At 45.9% G+C, this 27951-nt stretch overlaps 2 protein-coding genes and 1 pseudogene across 2 annotated transcripts; all 3 read left to right on the top strand.

Moving 5' to 3' along the window:
- The first annotated feature begins 4372 nt into the window (after positions 1-4372).
- Positions 4373-5067, top strand: LOC147974810 (putative F-box/FBD/LRR-repeat protein At4g00315). The gene is made up of 2 exons (XM_087520149.1): positions 4373-4729; positions 4816-5067. The coding sequence occupies exons 1-2, from the start codon at positions 4373-4375 to the stop codon at positions 5065-5067; spliced, it is 609 nt and encodes a 202-aa protein (XP_087376275.1).
- Positions 5068-5600: 533 nt separating this feature from the next.
- Positions 5601-6668, top strand: LOC147974809 (uncharacterized). The gene has a single exon (XM_087520148.1). It carries the CDS (start codon positions 5601-5603, stop codon positions 6666-6668), a length of 1068 nt encoding a protein of 355 aa, XP_087376274.1.
- A 2281-nt stretch (positions 6669-8949) lies between these two features.
- Positions 8950-27505, top strand: LOC147974808 (uncharacterized; annotated as a pseudogene).
- The last annotated feature ends 446 nt before the right edge of the window (positions 27506-27951 follow it).

Here is a 27951-nt window from a genome sequence, read left to right as displayed (position 1 = left end):
CGGCTGCTGCCCTCTCTCTCCCCTCAGGCCCACTAAGGCCCAATACTTCCCCGGGGGGTTCCGATAACCCTTCCGGCACTCCGGTTTTCTCCGGAATCATCTGAAACACTTCCGATGTCCGAATATAGCCGCCCAATATATCGATCTTTAAGTCTCGACCATTTCGAGACTCCTCGTCATGTCCGTGATCATATCCAAGACTCCGAACAACCTTCGGTACATCAAAATACATAAACTCATAATGAAACTCTCACCGTAACGTTAAGCGTGCGGACCCTACGGGTTCGAGAACAATGTAGACATGACCGAGACACGTCTCCGGTCAATAACCAATAGCGGAACCTGGATGCTCATATTGGCTCCCACATATTCTATGAAGATCTTTTATCGGTCAGACTACATAACAACATACGTTGTTCCCTTTGTCATCGGTATGTTACTTGCCCGAGATTTGATCGTCGGTATCTCAATACCTAGTTCAATCTCGTTACTGGCAAGTCTCTTTACTCGTTCTGTAATACATCATCCCACAACTAACTTATTAGTTGCAATGCTTGCAAGGCTTATGTGATGTGCATTACCGAGAGGGCCCAGAGATACCTCTCCGACAATCGGAGTGACAAATCCTAATCTCGAAATACGCCAACCCAACAAGTACCTTCAGAGACACCTATAGAGCACCTTTATAATCACCCAGTTACGTTGTGATGTTTGGTAGCACACAAAGTGTTCCTCCGGTAAACGGGAGTTGCATAATCTCATAGTCATAGGAACATGTATAAGTCATGAAGAAAGCAATAGCAACAAACTAAACGATCAAGTGCTAAGCTAAGGAAAAGGGTCAAGTCAATCACATCATTCTCCTAATGATGTGATCCCGTTAATCAAATGACAACTCATGTCTATGGTTAGGAAACATAACCATCTTTGATCAACGAGCTAGTCAAGTAGAGGCATACTAGTGACACTATGTTTGTCTATGTATTCACACATGTATTATGTTTCCGGTTAATACAATTCTAGCATGAATAATAAACATTTATCATGATATAAGGAAATAAATAATAACTTTATTATTGCCTCTAGGGCATATTTCCTTCACGCATAAACTAGGGTTTAAGCTTCTGTCACTCTAGCAACCCATCATCTACTTATTACTTCCCAATGCCTTCCTCTAGGCCCAAATAATGGTGAAGTGTTATGTAGTCGACGTTCACATAACACCACTAGAGGCTAGACAACATACATCTTATCAAAATATCAAACGAATACCAAATTCACATGACTACTAATAGCAAGACTTCTCCCTTGTCCTCAGGAACAAACGTAATTACTCACAAAGCATATTCATGTTCATAATTAGAGGGGTAATAATATGCATATAGGATCTGAACATATGATCTTCCACCAATTAAACCAACTAGCATCAACTACAAGGAGTAATCAACACTACTAGCAACCTACTAGCACCAATCCCGGACTTTTTAGACAAGAATTGGATACAAAAGATGAACTAGGGTTTGGAGATAAGATGGTGCTGGTGAAGATGTTGATGGAGATTGCCCTCTCCCGATGAGAGGAGCGTTGGTGATGACGATGGTGATGATTTCCCCCTCCCGGAGGGAAGTATCACCGGCAGAACAGCTCTGCCGGAGCTCTAGATTGGATCCGCCAAGGTTCCGCCTTGTGGCGGCGGAGTCTCGTCCCGAAAAGTTCCTCACGATTTTTTTCTCATCAAAAGACTTCATATAGGAGAAGATGGACGTCGGAGAGCCACCAGGGGGCCCACGAGGTAGGGGGCGCGCCCTAGGGGGGCGCCCCCACCCTCATGAGCAGGGTGTGGGCCCCCTGGCCTTCATCTTTGGCGTGGATTTTTCTTTATTTATTTTAAGATGTTCCGTGGAGTTTCAGGACTTTTGGAGTTGCGCAGAATAGGTCTCTAATATTTGCTCCTTTTCCAGCCCAGAATTCCAGCTGCCGGCATTCTCCCTCCTTATGTAAACCTTGTAAAATAAGAGAGAATAGCCATAAGTATTGTGACATAAAGTGAAATAACAGTCCATAATGCAATAAATATCGATATAAAAGCATGATGCAAAATGGACGTATCAGCGGCACGACCTCGACCATGTGCCAACGCGCTACCGCAAGATGACGCATGTACTGGCTGAGGTGGAAGCGGCGAGAGAAGACCAAGTTGGGCTCTGCCTCATCGCTGCTGAAGAGCCCGCTGGGGTCGATGAAGCATTGGAGGAGGCGTGTTGGATGCGTGCCATGGACGCCGAGTTGGTCGCGATCCGCGAGAACAAGACCTGGGAGCTTGCCGCGCTCCCGCCTAGGCACCGAGCGATAGGGCTCAAATGGGTGTTCAAGGTTAAGAGGGATCCCGTCGGCAAGATTATGAAGCACAAGGTGCGCTTGGTGGCGAAGGGCTACTCGCAGCGGCAAGGCATGCACTACGACGAGGTGTTCGCGCCGGTGGCTCACATGGAAACAGTGCGGCTACTGCTAGCGTTGGCGGCACGGCAAGGATGGCAAATCCATCACATGGACGTCAAGTCGGCGTTCTTGAACGGCGACCTGATCGAGGAGGTCTACGTGCACCAGCCACTGGGTTTCGTCATCGCCGGCGAGGAGGGAAAGGTATTGCATCTTCGGAAGGCCCTGTACGGTCTGAAACAGGCACCCCGAGCGTGGTATGCCAAGCTCGACACGTCGCTTGCATCGCTCGTGTTCGAGCGCAGCCCCCTCGAGCATGCGGTGTACAGGAGGAGCACCGGCGCGGCGACACTGCTGGTCGGCGTGTACATGGACGATCTTATCATCACTGGCGGTAGCATCGACAACATCAAGGCGTTCAAGGAGCAGACGCGCAGAGTGTTTGACATGAGCGATCTCGGTCCCCTGAGCTATTATATTGGGATCGAGGTACGTCAGAAGGACGGAGAGATCACTCTCTGTCAGAGCGCCTATGCCATGAAGATCCTCGAAGCTGCTGGGATGAGGGGGTGCAACACTAGCGACACTCCGATGCAGAATCGTCTCCAGCTGTCCAAGACAGGCGCAGGCGACGCCGTGGATGCCACGCGGTACAGAAGCGTCGTCGGCAGCCTACGATACCTCTGCAACTCTCGACCCGACATCACCTACGCCGTCGGCATCGTCGGTAGGTATCTGGAGGCGCCAGCAAAATTGCATTGGGCTGCAGTGAAGCAAATCCTCCGCTATGTTAGTGGGACTTTGGAGTATGGTTGCTGCTACAAGCGGGGAGGAATTTTAGCGCCGGAGGTGATTGGCTACAGCGACAGCGGTCACGCCGGCAACGTGGATGATCGGCGGAGCACGACTGGAGTGGTGTTCTTCCTCGACTCCAGCGCGATCACCTGGATATCTCAGAAGCAGAAGGTCGTCTCCATCTCGTCATGCGAGGCTGAGTACATGGCGGCGGCATCCGCAGCATGCCAAGGTGTGTGGCTGTGCAGGCTCCTTGGCGAGCTCACCGGCGACGCGCCAACAATGGCGAAGCTGCGCGTCGACAACAAGTCGGCGATCGAGCTCAGCAAGAACCCAGTGCATCACGAAAGAAGTAAGCACATTGACATACGATATCATTTCATTCGTGAATGCATTGAAGATGGCAAGATGGATGTCGACCATGTTGGCACTGACGGACAGCTTGCCGATGTTCTCACCAAGGCGCTGGGCAGAATCAAGTTCATTGAGCTGCGACAGAAGCTCGCCGTCGTTAAGGTGATCTCTGGGCACAAGGATTAGGGGGTGAATTGATGAGCTTGTAATCCTTTGCCCGTTAGGATAGTTTGTTTTTCAGTTAGCTCAATAACCGGCTCTGTCTCGTGTGCATATACACGCAGAAGCTGTCTTTGTTTTCAGTTAGTAGCTAGCTAGATTAGTGCAGCCGTTGTGAGCGCATGGGATGGCATGCGGCGTAGGACTCGGCCCGCACTCACCTCGCGCACAACGGGCGACTGGGATGGCACGTCCGGTAGGCTCGGCAGCGTGAAGATTTTCCTGTTCCTTAGTTGATGTACAAATAATCTAAAGATTAATGAGAAAAGTTGCAGAACTGTGCGCAGCACAAAACCTCGTGTGTGTCTTCGTCTACCTCTCGTTCTCCTCATGATAGCGATCTAGGCCTCGTCGGTGTTCTCGGTTCCAACACCTTTTCCTGCACGCGCGTAATCGTTTCATGCGCTAGTTTCACGCCATCGCTAGAGCACACGAAAACATCCCACGCGCATTAAAAAGCCAATTTACCGCACACGCGTCTTTTAGCGCGGCTGTTGAAGATACTCTTAATTAACATTCCCCGTGCCCCACGCCATGGGATTAGTTGCATCATTGGGGTTTTCCCATGGAGGAGACGGAGAACGGACCGCGCCATGGCTGCCCAGGTCCAGCCGACCTCATCAGCGCCCTCCCAGACGATCTGCTCGTCCAAATCCTCGAGCGCCTCGGTTCCACCGGCGCCGCCGCGCGCACCAGCCTCCTCTCCCGCCGGTGGCGCGCCCTCTGGACCCGCCTGCCCCGCGTCACCGTCGCCCTCCACGATGTCCCGTTCCGCTCGATCCAGGCGGCGCTCGCCCGCGCCGTCCGTCCCGGGTTGTGCCACTACCGCCTCGACATCCGCGTCCGCTGGCAAGCCACCGCGCTCCACCCCGCCAGCGTCTCCTCGCTGCTCCGCGCCGCGGCGGCGCTCTCGCCCGTGGAGGTGCTCTTCGTCCTCTCGCCGGACGTCCTGCTCCCGCGTCTGGACCGGCTCCCCGTGGAGCAGTTCTACGCCCTTCTCCCGTGGAGCTGCCCCGCCTCCGCCGCGCCACCTCCATCGACGTGCGCGCGCTCCACCTCCGCCTCTGCGCGCCGCCCTCCGGGTTCCCCTCGCTGGAGAGGCTCGCCCTCACCGGCTGCGACGTCGACCTCGCCGCCTTGATCCCTCGCTGCTCGCGCATCCGCACGCTCAGGGTGAACAACAATGGCGTGCTGCCCATGGGCAGCATCACCGTCCACTCGCCGTCGCTGCGGGAGCTCTCCGTGGAGAGCATCAACTGAGCCTGACTTTCCATGCCCGCGGCGCCCGTGCTTAAGCAACTGAGCCTGACTTTCCATGCCCGCGGCGATCTCAGGGTCTTCGTCTTGGCACCAATGGTGGAGAAGCTCTCATGGCGGTGCTCCTATGCTAAGCCCATGTACAGGCTTGGTCTCTGGGGCCTCTTGGAGGTCGGCTTACACGCTGCAGACACCGGGAAAGGCACATGCTTGCAGCTCCCCGGCGTGCATGTCCTCTCCCTACACATGGCTGCCCAAGTACACTTCTTCTTCGGTATAACCCCCTAAACACAACAACGGCTGAGATTGCACCGTACCCCTTCATTAAAAAGGGTAGGATCGTCCCAGCACATAAAAAGCCGCCGCCCGCAGGACGGGGTTGTACCCGCGCAACGGGGCTCTACGCCGACTACCCGTACACGCGTCCGTCCGCGTGCGTACGAGGACAACCAAAGAAAAAAACGACGTGACCTGTCGAGCGACGTACTCGTGGCGACGTGGCGTCGGCTGGACGAAAAAAAATAACACGACGCAACATGTGGGGACGGGCGGTTGCGTGCCGTCTAAGCGTCGGTCAAGGGCGGTTCCCGACGCGGCCGCCGGCCCGATGCGCCATTAATGCCGGTGTTAAGCCGGGCGTCGGTCACCTATCGGACAGCCTCCCCCACCCACCGGCGCCTGCCTTTAAAACGCCGCTCGTCGCCCCGTCTGCCTCCCCCCACTCCACTCAACGCGCCTCGACCCGCTCACCCCACCCACCGACGCGCTCCACCGCCGACAAGCTCCCTTTCCCGGCGGCCTCCATGGCGCCCGACGGCGGCGGTAGCTCGTGGCCGACGAGCCTGGGCACGCCGGAGACAGACGAGCTCATCCGTCTCGGGATGATGGTGCCGCCGGGCTGCCGTCTGCCTCGTGCGTTCCACATCACCGCCGACGGGTACCCGACGAGGGGGCCCAGCGCGACGCCGGACGAGCTCCGCCAGCACGAGGGCGGCCAGTGGAACATCGTCGGCCGCGCGAGATTTTGTAAGGGCAAGAACTACTGGGCCGTCGTTGCGCAGGCTCGTCGGGAGTTGCGGACGGGCGGCTCGTCGTCGGGCCCGGGCGGTTCGTCATCTGTCGTGCGCGGCTCATCTTCCGCCCCGCGTCGGCCCCGCCGTCCCCCTCCGGTGGCCGCGCCGTCTCCGAGCTCGTCCTGTCGTCCGGTTCCCGCCATCGCCCGGCCCGCCTCCCCTCCTGTCATTGAGATCCCGTCGGAGCAGTTGACACTGCGCGAGGACGGCGACCCCGACGACTACCCCGGCTATCTCATCGCACAGCGGGCGTCGCAGGCAGAAGCAGCGGCCGCGGCGGCGGACGCAAAGGTGAGAGAGGCCGCCGAGCCGCAGGCCGCACTCGACACGGCGGCGGTAGCAGAGGCCGCTGAGCTGCAGGCCGCACTGGATGCGGTGGCGGCCATCAAAGCTGTGCAGCCGCAGGTGGCTCCGGAGGAGGGCGACGGTGGCTACTGGGACGACGGCGGCAAGAGCAGCGACGACGGCGACGGCGACGACGACGGGGGGGGGGAGATCGTGGACCTCGCCGACTCCGACGACGACGAGTAGATTAGGATTAAGTCGTTATGTTTAATTAAGTTTACTTAAGTCATGTTTAATTAAGTTTTTTATATTTTAATGTAAAATGAACCGTCGTTATGCTGAATGAACTATCGTTTATCGTTATGTTGGAATGAAAATTAGTATGAAATATTATGGACAAAAAGTGAATCATTTTATAAAATAAAAGTGACCCGAAAGAAATTAAAATTAAATAGTTTACCGGTATAATTGAAAGAATAGTAAAAATTATATAAAAAAAAGAGGAAGAGAGGAAGAAAGGAAAAAGTAAAAAAACGAAATTAGAAGAAGGAATTTGTAATTTTTTTTAAAAAATAGTATGAAATAATTTTGAATTAAAAACAGTGTTTTAGGACTGTCGAAGCCAAAAACCATAGAAAATGCAAACAGACCCAAAATGCGCATAAAATTGCCACGCATGATTCTCATGTAGATAGAATGCGATAAAAAAATTGGGCATGTTTGTAAGTTACAGAAAGAAAGGTGTTCGGTACACACATTTTCGCACTGAAACCATCGGGTTGCACAGCAAGTGCGAGTGCGGTTTGCCGAAATGCACCCAACTTTTGGCAGCGTGTGTGGGGACCCGGCCGGGGACCGCACGCCAGAGATGAACGAAATCGTACTACGAACGCATGTTGCATCACGTCCGGGCAGTGTTTTGGGGGGTTTTCGGTGCGGAAAATCATAGAAAATCCATATAGCGTCGGAACGCGACAAATTTTGGCGTGCGTGCCCTCAATGGTCACTGTGGCCCGTGGAAAAAATGAGCGACTTTGGCGGATGCGACGGAGAGACGTACGACCGAGGGTCCCCTCCACCCATACCGAAACCACCGAGTTGCACAGCAAGTGCCAGTGCGGTTTGCCGGAATGCACCCAACTTTTGGCAGCGTGTCTGGGGACCCGGCCGGGGACCGCACGCCAGAGATGAACGAAATCGGACTACGAACGCACATTGCGTCACGTCCGGGCAGTGTTTTTGGGGTTTTCGATGCGGAAAATCATTAAAAATCCGTACAGCGTCGGAACACGACAAATTTTGGCGTGCGTGCCCTGCATGGTCACTGTGGCCCGTGGAAAAAAAATGAGAGACTTTGGCGGATGCGACGGAGAGACGTACGACCGAGGGTCCCCTCCACCCATACCGAAACCACCGGGTTGCACAACAAGTGCCAGTGCGGTTTGCCGGAATGCACCCAACTTTTGGCAACGTGTGTGGGGACCCGGCCGGGGACCGCACGCCAGAGATGAACGAAATCGGACTACGAACGCACGTTGCGTCATGTCCGGGCAGTGTTTTTGGGGTTTTCGGTGCGGAAAATCATAGAAATCCGTACAGCGTCGGAACGCGACAAAATATCGTGTGCGTGCCCTGCATGGTCACTGTGACCCGTGGAAAAAAAGAGCGACTTTGGCGGATGCGACGGAGAGACGTACGACCGAGGGTCCCCTCCACCCATACCGAAACCACCGGGTTGCACAGCAAGTGCCAGTGCGGTTTGCCGGAATGCACCCAACTTTTGGCAGCGTGTGTGGGGACCTGGTCGGGGACCGCACGCCAGAGATGAACGAAATCGGACTACGAACGCACGTTGCATCACGTCCGGGCAGTGTTTTGGGGGTTTTCGGTGCAGAAAATCATAGAAAATACGTACAGCGTAGGAACGCGACAAAATATCTGCACGAGCCGTCGCTATCTGAGGGAATATTCCCGACAAACGCGCACGTCGCCCAATCATGTCGCGCATGCACTTTTTGCGTCGTACGTGCCGACGACGCGCCCGATCTGATCCCCGTCGCCCGCCGCCGCCTACACTGTTGTTCCCCGCCCGACAGCGTCGCGCCGCCGTCAACGCCCGTCGTCACCCCGCACTAGTCGATGTCACCACCCACCGTCAGCGCCGGTCGTCAACGCCCGCCGTCAACGCCCGTCGTCACCCCGCACTAGTCGACGTCACCAGCCGCCGTCAGCGCCGGTCGTCAACGCCCGACGTCACCACCCGCCGCCAGCGCCGGTTGTGAACGCCCGCCGTCAGACGCCGCTGTCAACCGCTGTGATCGCCGTCGCCCGTTGTAGTCTCCGTCGGGCGGGTATTTCTTTTAATATTTTCAACATTATATAACACATTAGCTGCATGCAACGTCACATAGATATTATTATATGCAGTATGGACATCGATGGTGTGATTGCATGTTCCGGAGAAATATGGGTTAGTCTTGTTAATAAGTTAACATCAAGTCAGCGATTTACGTTTTACGAAACGGAGATGGAGGGCATGTTACGAATACCTTCGGTCAAGATGCATGATAATTTGCTTGCGCTTATGATTCAAGGTTACAATCCTAGTAGTAAAAAATTCATGGTGCAAGAGGCAGCCAGAAAAAAAGGGTTGATTTCACTGAGGCCTGATGATGTGTTCGCTATATTTGGTTTCAAGAATGAAGGAGTTGATGTTTCTAGTTTTTTGAGTATGGACCAAGGCAAAGCAATAAAAAAAATTCCAGCTAGTTTTGTTAACAAGAAGAATGGTAAAATATTGATTGATGATCTTATTGACAAGATTGTGAGAAATAAAAACGCGGACGATGAATTTGTTTGGATGGCGTTTCTCGTCCTGTTAGGGACTATAATTGCACCAGTGTCTGCTGAGTACATTCCGAAGAATTATTATGCACTAGTGCAAGATGCCAGGCATATAAAAAAGTTCAACTTGAACGCATTCACTTTGCGGTTTTGTTTGTTGGAGATTGGTATGGTCTTGCAGCCCGGTCATGTTAGGGAATGGCCACGTGGCAACCTAGCACTTCTCCAGGTATGATTTATTTTTTAAATTGAATAGTTGTATCCTACCTCTTGAGCTTGCGTTGGTTTTCCCCGAAGAGGAAGGGATGATGCAGCAAAGTAGCGTAAGTATTCCCCTCAGTTTTTGAGAACCAAGGTATCAATCCAGTAGGAGGCCACGCTCAAGTCCCTCGTACCTGCACAAAATGATAGCTACTCACAACCAATGCGATTAGGGGTTGTCAATCCCTTCACGGTCACTTACGAGAGTGAGATCTGATAGATATAATATTTTTGGTATTTTTGGTATAAAGATGCAAAGTAAAAAGTAAAGGCAAAGTAAAAGGCAAAACAAGATTAAAGTGATGGAGATTGATATGATGAGAATAGACCCGGGGGCCATAGGTTTCACTAGTGGCTTCTCTCAAGAGCATAAGTATTCTATGGTGGGTGAACAAATTACTGTTGAGCAATTGACAGAATTGAGCATAGTTATGAGAATATCTAGGCATGATCATGTATATAGGCATCACGTCCGTGACAAGTAGACCGAAACGATTCTGCATCTACTACTATTACTCCACTCATCGACTGCTATCCAGCATGCATCTAGAGTATTAAGTTAAAAACAGAGTAACGCCTTAAGCAAGATGACATGATGTAGAGAGATAAATTCATGCAATATGAAATAAACCCCATCTTGTTATCCTCGATGGCAACGATACAATACGTGCCTTGCTGCCCCTTCTGTCACTGGGAAAGGACACCGCAAGATCGAACCCAAAGCTAAGCACTTCTCCCATGGCAAGAACTACCAATCTAGTTGGCCAAACCAAACGAATAATTCGAAGAGACTTGCAAAGATAACCAATCATACATAAAAGAATTCAGAGAAGATTCAAATATTATTCATAGATAGACTTGATCATAAACCCACAATTCATCGGTCTCAACAAACACACCACAAAAAGAAGATTACATCGAATAGATCTCCACAAGAGAGGGGGAGAACTTTTGTTGGGGAACGTAGCATAAATTCAAAATTTTCCTACGTGTCACCAAGATCAATCTATGGAGTCATCTAGCAATGAGGGAGGAGTGGATCTACATACCCTTGTAGATCGCGCGCGGAAGCATTCAAGAGAACGGGGTTGATGGAGTCGTACTCGTTGTGATCCAAATCACCGATGATCCTAGCGCTGAACGAACGGCACCTCCACATTCAACACACGTACGGAGCAGCGACGTCTCCTCCTTCTTGATCCAGCAAGGGGGGAGGAGAGTTTGATGGAGATCCAACAACACGACGGCGTGGTGGTGGAAGTAGCGGGATTCCAACAGGGCTTCGCCAAGCGCTGCGGGAGGAGGGAGATGTGTCATGGGAGGGAGAGGGAGGCGTCAGGGCTTAGGTTGGGCTGCCCTCCCTTCCCCCCACTATATATAGGGCCAAGGGAGAGGGGGGAGGCGCAGCCTTGGCCCTTCCTCCAAGGAAGGGTGCGGCCAAGGAGGAGTCCCTCCTCCCCAAGGCACCTCGGAGGTGCCTTCCCCTTTAGGACTCTTCCTCTCCCTTGATTCTTGGCGCATGGGCCTCTTGGGGCTGGTGCCCTTGGCCCATATAGGCCAAGGCGCACCCCCTACAGCCCATGTGGCCCCCCGGGGCAGGTGGCCCCACCCGGTGGACCCCCGGGACCCTTCCGGTGGTCCCGGTACAATACCGGTGACCCCGAAACTTGTCCCGATGGCCGAAATAGGACTTCCCATATATAAATCTTTACCTCCGGACCATTCCGGAAATCCTCGTGACGTCCGGGATCTCATCCGGGACTCCGAACAACTTTCGGGTTACCGCATACTAATATCTCTATAACCCTAGCGTCACCGAACCTTAAGTGTGTAGACCCTACGGGTTCGGGAGACACGTAGACATGACCGAGACGACTCTCCGGCCAATAACCAACAGCGGGATCTGGATACCCATGTTGGTTCCCACATGTTCCACGATGATCTCATCGGATGAACCACGATGTCAAGGACTTAATCAATCCCGTATACAATTCCCTTTGTCCATCGGTACGATACTTGCCCGAGATTCGATCGTCGGTATCCCGATACCTTGTTCAATCTCGTTACCGGCAAGTCTCTTTTACTCGTTCCGTAACACATCATCCCGTGATCAACTCCTTGATCACATTGTGCACATTATGATGATGTCCTACCGAGTGGGCCCAGAGATACCTCTCCGTTTACACGGAGTGACAAATCCCAGTCTCAATTCGTGCCAACCCAACAGACACTTTCGGAGATACCCGTAGTGCACCTTTATAGTCACCCAGTTACATTGTGAGTTTGGTACACCCAAAGCACTCCTACGGTATCCGGGAGTTGCACAATCTCATGGTCTAAGGAAATGATACTTGACATTAGAAAAGCTTTAGCATACGAACTACATGATCTTGTGCTAGGCTTAGGATTGGGTCTTGTCCATCACATCATTCTCCTAATGATGTGATCCCGTTATCAATGACATCCAATGTCCATGGTCAGGAAACCGTAACCATCTATTGATCAACGAGCTAGTCAACTAGAGGCTTACTAGGGACATGGTGTTGTCTATGTATCCACACATGTATCTGAGTTTCCTATCAATACAATTATAGCATGGATAATAAACGATTATCATGAACAAGGAAATATAATAATAATCAATTTATTATTGCCTCTAGGGCATATTTCCAACAGTCTCCCACTTGCACTAGAGTCAATAATCTAGTTCACATCATCATGTGATTAACACTCACAGGTCACATCGCCATGTGACCAACATCCAAAGAGTTTACTAGTGTCACTAAACTAGTTCACATCATCATGTGATTAAGACTCAATGAGTTCTGGGTTTGATCATGTTTTGCTTGTGAGAGAGGTTTTAGTCAACGGGTCTGCAACATTTAGATCCGTATGTACTTCGCAAATTTCTATGTCATCTTGTAGATGCAACTACTACGCTACATTTGGAGCTATTCCAAACAACTTTTCTACTATACGAATCTAGTTTACTATTCAGAATAATCTGGATTAGTGTCAAAGTTTGCATCGGCGTAACCCTTTACGACGAACTCTTTTACCACCTCCATAATCGAGAAAATTCCTTAGTCCACTAGTTACTAAGGATAACTTTGACCGCTGTCTTGTGATCCATTCTTGGATCACTCTTGTACCCCTTGACTGACTCATGGCAAGGCACACTTCAGGTGCGGTACACAGCATAGCATACTGTAGAGAGCCTATGATAAAAGCATAGGGGACGACCTTCGTCCTTCCTCTTTCTTCTGCCATGGTCAAGCTTTAAGTCTTAACTTCATACCTTACAACTCAGGCAAGAACTCCTTCTTTGACTGATCCATCTTGAACACCTTCAAGATCATGTCAAGGTATGTGCTCATTTGAAAGTACCATTAAGAATTTTGATCTATCCTTATAGATCTTGATGCTCAATGTTCAAGTAGCTTAATCCAGGCTTTCCATTGAAAAATACTTTCCAAATAACCCTATATGCTTTCCAGAAATTCTACGTCATTTCTGATCAACAATATGTCAACATATATTTATCAGAAATTCTATAGTGCTCCCACTCACTTCTTTGGAAATACAAGTTTCTCATAAACTTTGTATACACCCAAAACTTTGATCATCTTATCAAAGCATACATTCCAACTCCGAGATGCTTACTCCAGTCCCTAGAAGGATTGCTGGAGCTTTGCATACTTATTAGCATCTTTCAGGATTGACAAAACCTTCCGGTTTGTATCACATACAACCTTTCCTCAAAAAAACATCGAGGAAACAATGTTTTGACATCCTATCTGCAAGATTTCATAAATAATGCAGTAATATAATTCCAACAGACTCTTAGAATCGCTACGAGTGAGAAAGTCTCATCGTAGTCAACTCCTTGAACTTGTCGGAAAACATCTTAACGACAAGTCGAGCTTTCTTAATGGTGACATTTACCATCATTGTCCGTCTTCCTTTTAAAATCCATCTGCACTCAACAGCCTTACGACCATCGAGCTGTTCTGCCAAAGTCTACACTTTGTTTTCATACATGGATCCTCTCTCGGATTTTATGGCCTCGAGCCATTTATCGAAATCCGGGCCCACCATCGCTTCTCCATAGCTCGTAGGTTCATTGTTGTCTAGCAACATGACTTCCAAGACAGGATTACGTACCACTCTGAAGTAGTATGCATCCTTGTCATCCCACGAGGTTTGGTAGTGACTTGATCTGAAGTTTCATGATCACTATCATAAGCTTCCACTTCAATTGGTGTAGGTGCCACAGGAACAACTCCCTGTGCTCTGCCACACACTAGTTGAAGAGACGGTTCAATAACCTCATCAAGTCTCCACCATCCTCCCACTCAATTCTTTCGAGAGAAACTTTTCCTCGTGAAAGGACCCGATTCTAGAAACAATCCCTTATTGCTTTCGGATCTGAGACAGGAGGTATACCCGACTGTTTTGGGTGTCCTATGAAGATGCATTTATCCGCTTTGGGTTCGAGCTTATCAGCCTGAAACTTTTTCACATAAGCGTCGCAGCCCCAAACTTTTAAGAAATGACAGCTTAGGTTTCTCTAAACCATAGTTCATACGGTGTCATCTCATCGGAATTACGTGGTGCCCTATTTAAAGTGAATGTGGTTGTCTCTAATGCCTAACCCATAAACTATCATGGTAATTCGATAAGAGACATCATGGTATGCATCATATCCAATAGGGTGCAGTTATGATGTTCGGACACACCATCACACTATGGTGTTCCAGGCTGTATTAGTTGTGAAACAATTTCCACAATGTCTTAATTCTGTGCCAAACTCGTAATTCAGATATTCATCTCTATGATCATATCATAGATATTTTATCCTCTTGTCACGACGATCTTTCAACTTCACCCTGAAATTACTTGAACCTTTCAATAATTCAGACTCGTGATTCATCAAGTAAATATACTCAACATCTACTCAAATCATCTGTGAAGTAAGAACATAACGATATCCACTACATGCCTCAGCACTCATTGGACTGCACACATCAAAATGTATTACTTCCAACAAGTTGCTTTCTAGTTCCATTTTACTGAAAACGAGGCTTTCAGTCATCTTGCCCATGTGGTATGATTTGCATGTCTCAAGTGATTCAAAATCAAGTGAGTCCAAACGCTCCATTTGCATGGAGTTTCTTCATGCATATACACCAATAGACATGGTTCGCATGCCTCAAACTTTTCAAAAACGAGTGAGCCCAAAGATCCATCAACATGGAGCTTCTTCATGCGTTTTATACCGATATGACTTACGTGGCAGTGCCACAAGTAGGTGGTACTATCATTACTATCTTATATCTTTTGGCATGAACATGTGTATTACTATGATCGAGATTCAATGAACCATTCATTTTAGGTGCAAGACCATTGAAGGTATTATTCAAATAAACAGAGTAACCATTATTCTCCTTACATGAATAACCGTATTGCGATAGACATAATCCAGTCATGTCTATGCTCAACGCAAACACCAAATAACAATTATTTAGGTTTTAATACCAATCTCGATGGTAGAGGGAGCGTACGATATTTGATCAACCTTGGAAATACTTCCAACACATATCGTCATCTCACCTTTAGCTAGTCTCCGTTTATTCCGTAGCTTTTATTTCGAGTTACTAACACTTAGCAACTGAACCGGTATCTAATACCCTGGTGCTACTAGGAGTACTAGTAAAGTACACATTAACACAATGTATATCCAATATACTTCTATCGACCTTGCCAGCCTTCTCATCTACCAAGTATCTAGGGTAATTCTGCTCCAGTGGTTGTTCCCCTTATTACAGAAGCACTCAGTCTCGGGTTTGGGTTCAACCTTGGGTTTCTTCACTAGAGAAGCAGCTGAATTTCCGTTGCATGAAGTATCCCTTTGTTCCCTTGCCCTTCTTGAAACTAGTGGTTTCACCAACCATCAACAATTGATGCTCCTTCTTGATTTCTACTTTCGCGGTGTCAAACATCGCGAATATCTCAAGGATCATCATATATGTCCCTGATATATCATAGTTCATCACGAAGCTCTAGCAGCTTGGTGGTAATGACTTCGGAGAACCATCACTATTTCATCAGGAAGATCAACTCCCACTCGATTCAAGCGATTGTTGTACTCAGACAATCTGAGAACAAGCACAACAATTGAGCTTTTCTCCTTAGTTTGCAGGCTAAGAAAATCGTCGGAGGTCTTATACCTCTTGACGTGGGCACGAGCCTGAAATCCCAATTTCAGCCCTCGAAACATCTCATATGTTTCGCGATGTTTCAAAACGTCTTCGGTGCCTCAACTCTAAACCGTTTAACTGAACTATCACGTAGTTATCAAAATGTGTATGTCAGATGTTCGCAACATCCACAGACAACGTTCGAGGTTCAGCACACTGAGCGGTGCATTAAGGACATAAGCCTTCTATGAAGCAATGAGGACAATCCTCAGTTTACGGACCTTGTCTGCATAATTGCTACTATCAACTTTCAACTAAATTTTCTCTAGGAACATATCTAAACAGTAGAACTGAAGCGCGAGCTACGACATAATTTGCGAAGACCTTTTGACTATGTTCAGGATAATTAAGTTCATCTTATGAACTCCCACTCAGATAGACATCCCTCTAGTCATCTAAGTGATTACATGATCCGAGTCAACTAGGCCGTGTCCGATCATCACGTGAGACGGACTAGTCATCATCGGTGAACATCTTCATGTTGATCGTATCTACCATACGACTCATGCTCGACCTTTCGGTCTTCTGTGTTCCGAGGCCATGTCTGTACACATGCTAGGCTCGTCAAGTCAACCTAAGTGTTTCGCGTGTGTAAATCTGTCTTACACCCGTTGTATGTGAACGTTAGAATCTATCACACGCGATCATCACGTGGTGCTTCGAAACAACGAACTGTCGCAACGGTGCACAGTTAGGGGGAACACTTTCTTGAAATTTTTAATGAGGGATCATCTTATTTACTACCGTTGTTCTAAGTAAACAAGATGTATAAACATGATAAACATCACATGCAATCAAATAATAGTGACATGATATGGCCAATATCATATAGCTCCTTTGATCTCCATCTTGGGGCTCCATGATCATCTTGTCACCGGCATGACACCATGATCTCCATCATCATGTCTCCATGAAGTTGTCACGTCATCTATTACTTCTACTACTACAGCTAACGGTTAGCAATAAAGTAAAGTAATTACATGACGTTTATGTTGACACGCAGGTCATAAATAAATTAAGACAACTCCTATGGCTCCTGCCGGTTGTCATACTCATCGACATGCAAGTCGTGATTCCTATTACAAGAACATGATCAATCTCATACATCACATATATCATTCATCACATCCTTTTGGCCATATCACATCACATAGCATACCCTGCAAAAACAAGTTAGACGTCCTCTAATTGTTGTTTGCATGTTTTACGTGGCTTCTATGGGTTTCTAGCAAGAACGTTTCTTACCTACGCAAAAACCACAACGTGATATGCCAATTGCTATTTACCCTTCATAAGGACCCTTTTCATCGAATCCGATCCGACTAAAGTGGGAGAGACAGACACCCGCCAGCCACCTAATGCAACTAGTGCATGTCAGTCGGTGGAACCGGTCTCACGTAAGCGTACGTGTAAGGTTGGTCCGGGCCGCTTCATCCCACGATGCCGCCGAATCAAGATAAGACTAGTAACGGCAAGCATATTGAACAAAATCAACGCCCACAACTACTTTGTGTTCTACTCGTGCATAGAAACTACGCATAGACCTAGCTCATGATGCCACTATTGGGGAACGTAGCATAAATTCAAAATTTTCCTACGTGTCACCAAGATCAATCCATGGAGTCATCTAGCAACGAGGGAGGAGTGGATCTACATACCCTTGTAGATCGCGCGCGGAAGCATTCAAGAGAACGGGGTTGATGGAGTCGTACTCGTCGTGATCCAAATCACCGATGATCCTAGCGCCGAACGGACGGCACCTCCGCGTTCAACACACGTACGGAGCAGCGACGTCTCCTCCTTCTTGATCCAGCAAGGGGGGAGGAGAGGTTGATGGAGATCCAACAACACGACGGCGTGGTGGTGGAAGTAGCGGGATTCCAACAGGGCTTCGCCAAGCGCTGCGGGAGGAGGGAGATGTGTCATGGGAGGGAGAGGGAGGCGCCAGGGCTTAGGTTGGGCTGCCCTCCCTTCCCCCCACTATATATAGGGCCAAGGGAGAGGGGGGAGGCGTAGCCTTGGCCCTTCCTCCAAGGAAGGGTGCGGCCAGGGAGGAGTCCCTCCTCCCCAAGGCACCTCGGAGGTGCCTTCCCCTTTAGGACTCTTCCTCTCCCTTGATTCTTGGCGCATGGGCCTCTTGGGGCTGGTGCCCTTGGCCCATATAGGCCAAGGCGCACCCCCTACAGCCCATGTGGCCCCCCGGGGCAGGTGGCCCCACCCGGTGGACCCCCGGGACCCTTCCGGTGGTCCCGGTACAATACCGGTGACCCCGAAACTTGTCCCGATGGCCGAAATAGGACTTCCCATATATAAATCTTTACCTCCGGACCATTCCGGAAATCCTCGTGACGTCCGGGATCTCATCCGGGACTCTGAACAACTTTCGGGTTACCGCATACTAATATCTCTATAACCCTAGTGTCACCGAACCTTAAGTGTGTAGACCCTACGGGTTCGGGAGACACGTAGACATGACCGAGACGACTCTCCGGCCAATAACCAACAGCGGGATCTGGATACCCATGTTGGTTCCCACATGTTCCACGATGATCTCATCGGATGAACCACGATGTCAAGGACTTAATCAATCCCGTATACAATTCCCTTTGTCCATCGGTACGATACTTGCCCGAGATTCGATCGTCAGTATCCCGATACCTTGTTCAATCTCGTTACCGGCAAGTCTCATTTACTCGTTCCGTAACACATCATCCCGTGATCAACTCCTTGATCACATTGTGCACATTATGATGATGTCCTACCGAGTGGGCCCAGAGATACCTCTCCGTTTACACGGAGTGACAAATCCCAGTCTCGATTCGTGCCAACCCAACAGACACTTTCGGAGATACCCGTAGTGCACCTTTATAGTCACCCAGTTACGTTGTGACGTTTAGTACACCCAAAGCACTCCTACGGTATCCGGGAGTTGCACAATCTCATGGTCTAAGGAAATGATACTTGACATTAGAAAAGCTTTAGCATACGAACTACATGATCTTGTGCTAGGCTTAGGATTGGGTCTTGTCCATCACATCATTCTCCTAATGATGTGATCCCGTTATCAATGACATCCAATGTCCATGGTCAGGAAACCGTAACCATCTATTGATCAACGAGCTAGTCAACTAGAGGCTTACTAGGGACATGGTGTTGTCTATGTATCCACACATGTATCTGAGTTTCCTATCAATACAATTATAGCATGGATAATAAACGATTATCATGAACAAGGAAATATAATAATAATCAATTTATTATTTCCTCTAGGGCATATTTCCAACAACTTTGTATTGAGATCCAAAAAGAGAGAAGAAGCCATCTAGCTACTAACTATGGACCTGAAGGTCTGAGGTAAACTACTCACACTTCATCGGAGAGGCTATTATGATGTAGAAGCCCTCCGTGATGACGGCCCTCTCCGGCGGAGCTCCGGAACAGGCCCCAAGATGGGATCTCGTGGATATAGAAAGTTGCGGCGGTGGAAATAGGTTTTTGGCTCCGTATCTGTTCGTTTGGGGGTACGTAGGTATATATAGGAGGAAGGAGTACGTCGGTGGAGCATCGAGGGGCCCACGAGGCAGGGGGGCGCCCTAGGGGGGCGCCCCCCCACCCTCGCGACCGCCTCTTTGACTCCTTGGAGTAGGGTCCAAGTCTTCTGGATCATGTTCGGTGAGAAAATCACGTTCCCGAAGGTTTTATTCCGTTTGGACTCCGTTTGATATTCCGTTTCTTCGAAACACTGAAATAGGCAAAAAAACAGCAATTCTGGGCTGGGCCTCCGGTTAATAGGTTAGTCCCAAAAATAATATAAAAGTGGAAAATAAAGCCCAATATAGTCCAAAACAGTAGATAATATAGCATGGAGCAATCAAAAATTATAGATACGTTGGAGACGTATCAGGCATCCCCAAGCTTAATTCCTGCTCGCCCTCGAGTAGGTAAATGATAAAAAGAGAATTTTTGATGTGGAGTGCTACTTCGCATAATTTCAATGCAAATCTTCTTAATTGTGATATGGATATTCAGATTCAAAAGATTCAAGACAAAAGTTTATATTGACATAAAAATAATAATACTTCAAGCATACTAACAAAGCAATTATGTCTTCTCAAAATAACATGGCCGAAGAAAGTTATCCCTACAAAATCATATAGTCTGGCTATGCTCTATCTTCACCACACAAAGTATTTAAATCATGCACAACCCCGATGACAAGCCAAGCAATTGTTTCATACTCTAACTTTTTCAATCTTCACGCAATACATGAGCGTGAGCCATGGATATAGCACTATAGGTGGAATAGAATGGTGGTTGTGGAGAAGACAAAAAGGAGGGGAAGATAGTCTCACATCAACTAGGCGTATCAACGGGCTATGGAGATGCCCATCAATAGATATCAACGTGAGTGAGTAGGGATTGCCATGCAACGGATGCACTAGAGCTATAAGTATATGAAAGCTCAAAAAGAAACTAAGTGGGTGTGCATCCAACTTGCTTGCTCATGAAGACCTAGGGCAATTTGAGGAAGCCCATCATTGGAATATACAAGCCAAGTTCTATAATGTAAAATTCCCACTAGTATATGAAAGTGATAACATGAGAGACTCTCTACTATGAAGATCATGGTGCTACTTTGAAGCACAAGTGTGGTAAAAGGATAGTAGCATTGCCCCTTTTTATTTATTTTCTCTTTTTTTGGGCCTTCTTTTTTTCTTTGGCTTTTCTCTCTTTTTTTGGGACAATGCTCTATTAAATGATTATCATCACACTTTTATTTATTTACAACTCAATGATTACAACTCGATTCTAAAACAAAGTATGACTCTATATGGATGCCTCCGGCGGTGTACCGGGATATGCAATGAATCAAGAGTGACAAGTATGAAAAAATTATGAACGGTGGCTTTGCCACAAATACTATGTCAACTACATGATCATGCTAAGCAATATGATAATGATGAATGTGTCATGATGAACTAGATGGTGGAAAGTTGCATGGCAATATATCTCGGAATGGCTATGGAAATGCCATAATAGGTAGGTATGGTGGCTGTTTTGAGGAAGGTATATGGTAGGCGTATGATACCGGCGAAAGGTGCGTGGTATTAGAGAGGCTAGCAAAGGTGGAAGGGTGAGAGTGCGTATAATCCATGGACTCAACATTAGTCATAAAGAACTCATATACTTACTGCAAAAATCTAGAAGTTATCAAAGCAAAGTATTACGCGCATGCTCCTAGGGGGATAGATTGGTAGGAAAAGACCATCGCTCGTCCCCGACCGCCACTCATAAGGAAGACAATCAATAAATAAATCATGCTCCGAATTCATCACATAACGGTTCACCATACGTGCATGCTACGGGAATCACAAACTTTAACACAAGTATTCTTTAAATTCACAACTACTCAACTAGCATGACTTTAATATTATCACCTCCATATCTCAAAACAATTATCATGCTTCAATCTTTTCTTAGTATTCAACACACTCAAAAGAAAGTTTCACAAATCTTGAATACCAAGCATATTATTATTAAGCAAATTACCATGCTATTAAGACTCTCAAAATAATTTAAGTGAAGCATGAGAGATCAATAGTTTCTTTAAAACAAATCCACCACCATGCTCTAAAAGATCTAAGTGAAGCACATAGAGCAAAATTATAGCGCTCAAAAGATATAAGTGAAGCACATAGAGCAAAACTACTTAGCTAAAAAAATATAAGTGAAGCACATAGAGCAAACTACTTAGCTCAAAAAGATATAAGTGAAGCACATAGAGTATTCTATCAAATTCTAATTCATGTATGGCTCTCTCAAAAGATGTGTACATCAAGGATGATTGTGGCATACTAAGACACAAAGACACAAATAATACAAGACGCTCCAAGCAAAATACATATCATGTTGGTGAATAAAAATATAGCTCCAAGTAAATTACCGATGGAAGTGGACGAAAGAGGGGATGCCTTCCGGGGCATCCCCAAGCTTTGACTTTTTGGTGTCCTTGGATTATCTTGGGTGTGCCATGGGCATCCCCAAGCTTAGGCTCTTGCCACTCCTTGTTCCATAATCCATCACAAGAATTCACCCAAAACTTGAAAACTTCACAACACAAAACTTAAAGTAGAAAACCCGTGAGCTCCGTTAGCGAAAGAAAACGAAAGACCACTTCAAGGTACTGTAATGAACTCTTTCTTTATTTATATTTGTGTTAAACCTACTGTATTCCAACTTCTCCATGGATTATAAACTATTTTACTAACCATAGATTCATCAAAATAAGCAAACAACACACGAAAAACAGAATCTGTCAAAAACAGAACAGTCTGTAGTAATCTGTAGCTAGCGCAAGATCTGGAACCCCAAAAATTCTAAAATAAATTTCTGGACGTGAGTAATTTATCTATTAATTATCTGAAAAAAGAATTAACTAAATAGCACTCTTCAAATAAAAATTACAGAAGTTCTCGCGAGCGCTAAAGTTTCTGTTTTTACAGCAAGTTTAACAAGACTTTCCCCAAGTCTTCCCAACGGTTCTACTTGGCACAAACACTAATTAAACACACAAAAAACAACCAAAACAGAGGCTAGATAATTTATTTATTACTAAGAAGGAGCAAAAATCAAGGAATAAAAATAAAATTGGGTTGCCTCCCAACAAGCGCTATCGTTTAACGCCCCTAGCTAGGCATAAAAGCGAGGATAGATCTAGGTATTGCCATCTTTAGTAGGCAATTCTTCAATGAGGCATCTATTTCCCTTAGGAATTTCTTTCTTTCTAGTGATTATCAAACTTTTAGGCATGAAAAATTCATTTGTAGCAATCGGTTTCTTAATGATAGCAAAAAGATTGGGATGAATACTTATAGATTTAAGATCCCCAGTTTCCTTACTAGATGATTCACCCTTATTTTTGGGAACATACATAAGCTTGGAAATTTTAGTAGGAGGACTTGGAGTATTCTTTACGGAAGAAAAAGCGGTTCCCAAGTTTGTAATGATACCCTCAAGTTTATCAATTCTAGTACAATCTAAGTTTATCTTCTCATTAACTATGGGTTCCTTTTCCTTAATATTTTTCAGAGTCATTCCTACCTTAGATCCATATTGAGTAATTTGATTGTGGATCTTTTTATCTAGATTTTCAATTAATTCAATAGTAGCAACTTTATTTTCAATATTTTCAAGTCTTTGCATAACATGCTCCAAAGTTAACATGGTTCCATTAACCAAAAGAGGTGGTGAGCCAAATAAATTTAGCATAGCATTATAAGAATAAAAAGTATGGCTACCCAAGAAGTTCCCTCCAGTAATGGTATCGAGGATATATCTATACCAAGGATTAACACCTACATAAAAATTGCGGAGAAGAACTAAGGTAGATTGCTTCCTGGTAGATCTATTTTGAGCATTGCAAATTCTATACCAAGCATCTTTTAGATTTTCTCCCTCCCTTTGTTTAAAATTTAGAACTTCACTCTCGGGAGACAACGGAGAAGATATGAGACTAGCCATGGCGACAAGCAAACAAACTAGCACACAAGCAAACAAGAGCAAACGGGCAAAAAGAGGCAAATAGAGAGGGAGGATAGAGAGAGAGAGGGCGAATAAAACGGCAAGGGTGAAGTGGGGGAGAGGAAAACAAGAGGCAAATGGCAAATAATGTAATGCGAGAGATAGGGATTGTGATGGGTACTTGGTATGTTGACTTTTGCGTAGACTCTCTGGCAACGGCGCCAGAAATCCTTATTGCTACCTCTTGAGCTTGCGTTGGTTTTCCCCGAAGAGGAAGGGATGATGCAGCAAAGTAGCGTAAGTATTTCCCTCAGTTTTTGAGAACCAAGGTATCAATCCAGTAGGAGGCCACGCTCAAGTCCCTCGTATCTGCACAAAACGATAGCTACTCGCAACCAACGCGATTAGGGGTTGTCAATCCCTTCACGGTCACTTACGACAGTGAGATCTGGTAGATATAATATTTTTGGTATTTTTGGTATAAAGATGCAAAGTAAAAAGTAAAGGCAAAGTAAAAAAGCAAAACAAGATTAAAGTGATGGAGATTGATATGATGAGAATAGACCCGGGGGCCATAGGTTTCACTAGTGGCTTCTCTCAAGAGCATAAGTATTCTACGGTGGGTGAACAAATTACTGTTGAGCAATTGACAGAATTGAGCATAGTTATGAGAATATCTAGGCATGATCATGTATATATGCATCACGTCCGTGACAAGTAGACCGAAACGATTCTGCATCTACTACTATTACTCCACTCATCGACCGCTATCCAGCATGCATCTAGAGTATTAAGTTAAAAACAGAGTAACGCCTTAAGCAAGATGACATGATGTAGAGAGATAAATTCATGCAATATGAAATAAACCCCATCTTGTTATCCTCGATGGCAACGATACAATATGTGCCTTGCTGCCCCTTCTGTCACTGGGAAAGGACACCGCAAGATCGAACCCAAAGCTAAGCACTTCTCCCATGGCAAGAACTACCAATCTAGTTGGCCAAACCAAACGGATAATTCGAAGAGACTTGCAAAGATAACCAATCATACATAAAAGAATCCAGAGAAGATTCAAATATTATTCATAGATAGACTTGATCATAAACCCACAATTCATCGGCCTCAACAAACACACCGCAAAAGGAAGATTACATCGAATAGATCTCCACAAGAGAGGGGGAGAACTTTGTATTGAGATCCAAAAAGAGAGAAGAAGCCATCTAGCTACTAACTATGGACCCGAAGGTCTGAGGTAAACTACTCACACTTCATCGGAGAGGCTATGATGATGTAGAAGCCCTCCGTGATGACGGCCCTCTCCGGCGGAGCTCCGGAACAGGCCCCAAGATGGGATCTCGTGGATACAGAAAGTTGCGGCGGTGGAAATAGGTTTTTGGCTCCGTATCTGTTCGTTTGGGGGTACGTAGGTATATATAGGAGGAAGGAGTACGTCGGTGGAGCATCGAGGGGCCCACAAGGCAGGGGGCGCGCCCTAGGGGGGGCGCCCCCCACCCTCGTGACCGCCTCTTTGACTCCTTGGAGTAGGGTCCAAGTCTCCTGGATCACGTTGGGTGAGAAAATCACGTTCCCGAAGGTTTTATTCCATTTGGACTCCATTTGATATTCCGTTTCTTCGAAATACTGAAATAGGCAAAAAAACAGCAATTCTGGGCTGGGCCTCCGGTTAATAGGTTAGTCCCAAAAACAATATAAAAGTGGAAAATAAAGCCCAATATAGTCCAAAACAGTAGATAATATAGCATGGAGCAATCAAAAATTATAGATACGTTGGAGACGTATCATTGTATTATGTAATAATAGTGTAACACATGCTAAATGGTTGTTTGTTTGTTTTGCGGTATCTATATTGGGAGAAGGTGCAGCCAAGCACCGGTCCACAGTATGATCCTTTAGCGCTGTTGAGCCCCTTGATGAGGAATTGGAAAGAAGCGGCAGCGGAGAAAAGAGACAAGTACGACTTTCAATATGGTCGTGGTGTTGGAATGGTAATACATTAAATATATATTTTTTCCATTTAAAGTTTGAAATTAATTATTAATTAAATATGATTGTATGATTCTTTATGTTGTAGATCGATGACACCATTACTGAAGAGTACCGCTTAAACAAAATTAGAATGGAACAGGCTGAAAAGAACAAGAAATCCAATACGAGAAAGTCTAACATTACTGGAAGGAGAACAGGCGTGAGTACATCTGAGGCTTCAGCTACCCAGAACCCTATTATGGATCGGATTTTGACTGAGCTGAAGCACATTCGTAAGGATATGCTTTGTATGCCGGAGCTATGCGCACAGGTACAAGTTTTCTGATTTTGCCGTTCACTATGTTTTTTGATGTGTCACATAACTAATTACAACTAATTTTTAATCACAGAGGGTCATAGAGAAATTGTACCGAAGCGTTGTATTCTAAAAAGCCGGTGATATTGAAAAAGAAGAAGAGAATGAGTATGTTGAAAATAGTGAAAGTAGAAACTATGGTGGGAAACCTCATAAAGAATTTGTATATAATCCTGACGTGGACAATTTCACCACACCGGGAAAAAAGAATGTGCAAGAGGATGATGAAGATGATATTAATGATTCTGAAGAGAAGACACCTTATTATTGCACACCTGAATATTGGGATAGTTTCAAGGGTGATAAAGAAGATCCTATCGAAGTTCCTGAGGTATCTGATGAGAAATCTGTTACATCTTTAGGAACAGATGAAATCGCATCACGTGGATCCATAGATTGTATTGGAGAAGATGAGGTACAGGAGGAGGGTGTAGGGAAACAGAAGCGGAAGGTATCAAACCTTATAAAGTCTCCTTATGTTCGAGTTATACCTACAAAGCGTGCAAAACGTTCAGGAAAAGCAAGTGAGTTTTATCATATTGTTTTCGAGCTGAACCTACTACTTATCATTGACTTATTAACATATTATCGTCATGTATTGCAGAACTATTCGAGAAAGAAGTCTTTCAAGATGAATACGATGTGATTAAAACTAGTGTTAAGTTTGTTCGTGCTTATGAGCGCTCAGCAAAACATAGAAAGAAGGAAATATTCAATGATGGCATGCGCAAAGGTCTCAGTGCAGAGAGGGCTTGTAAGATTCTTGACCATCAATGGATAACTGGTGATGTAAGTTATTGTTGTGTTTTCTATTAGCATTCAATGAAAATTAGAATTGTTATACATCATTTAAATTATTTTCAGGTTATCAATGCTTATTCGTCGTATCTATTAGGAGTTGTTGGTGACGATCGTCATATAATGCCGACCTGGCCGGTCACTTGGTTACTTGAATTTAGACCGGACACCGAGCCAGGAAAAAATGACAATGAAGTTGTGGCGAAGAAGAATGGACCCGTGAATAGATGCACCGATGAGTATTTTCAAAAAGATAAGGTAAGTTCAACTGCCTTAATGTATGCATATATGGGATATAAATAATAAGAGAGTATGTGTTGATTGCATCATATTTTCGTTGTGATGCAGATTTATATTCCTCTTAATAAGGGAAATACCCACTGGGTTTCGGTTGTCATGCATCGCCCGAAGGAAGAGTTCCAGGTTCTTGATTCTTTGATGGGACCCGAACATGACAGTGAAATTACAGAAAAAATTGAGGAGCTGGTACGGCATAAATTTACATGAGCATATTGAAACTATTATTTAGTAACTGAACTATGTTAAATTCTTTTCGTGCTATCATGTATATGAACAGAGAAAACAATTTGGATATGACATACGTGATGCGAATGCGAGCGGTGCTGTGAATTATCCGGATGTGTCTACTTGGCCTATCAAAACGTATAATATGCCACACCAAGAAGACGGGTGAGTAAATACTTTCATATTGTTTTAATATCTATCCTCAAATGCGAACTTATGAACCGTTGTTTGTACGGACCAGCAATTCATGTGGAATATTTGTTCTTCGATGCTTTCAATATTGGAACGGTGAAAAATGGACAAGTCATTTTTCTCAGGTCTGGTTTTATTTCAAATGCTTATATTCAATTAAATTCATTATGTAATACTATTTGAATTGTACTAATATGAAGTTCTAACGGGGGTCAATTGATAAATCGAGGGACTTAATGATTGCGCAGCTTATTTTTTCGGAGAGAAATACGCTCAACGATGCGAAGGACAAAGTTACCCAGCTTGCAAACAAGAAATAAATGTGGCAAAAATTTTGTACTAGAAAATTTTGTAGGCTCAAATAATGTTTACATTTATTTCGACTTTGATATCTTGTGACGAAGAAGACACTACTATTTTGAATATTTAAGTCGAGAATGACATTTGGATTATTATGTTGTCTTCATGCCGTTGTCTTTAAATTTGAAATCTTCATATTCATAGTTCTGCCGTCGTCAAATTGTTTGGATATAACAGTCCATGTTTTCCTGTACTACTGAATGTTAAAAAAATGCACATGTATTTATTATGCACTTTAAAGCATTGTCGCCATCGCTTATAACACCGACGTTCTTACTTTTCCTTTGTAAAAAAAATTGCCGACAAGTGCGTCAGCCAGTCTGACGTTAGACAGGACCGACGGCACTGTCCAACAGGGCAGCGTTGAACGACGGGTAGCATAGCGGTTTAATCAAAGGCGTTCGAC

Source organism: Triticum urartu, chromosome 4A (genome assembly GCF_056163025.1).
Source record: "Triticum urartu cultivar PI428250 chromosome 4A, HENAU_Tu73, whole genome shotgun sequence".
NCBI classification, from domain to species: domain Eukaryota; kingdom Viridiplantae; phylum Streptophyta; class Magnoliopsida; order Poales; family Poaceae; genus Triticum; species Triticum urartu.
Note: the sequence above shows the minus strand (reverse complement) of the source record. Positions and strands in the feature narration are given on the sequence as shown.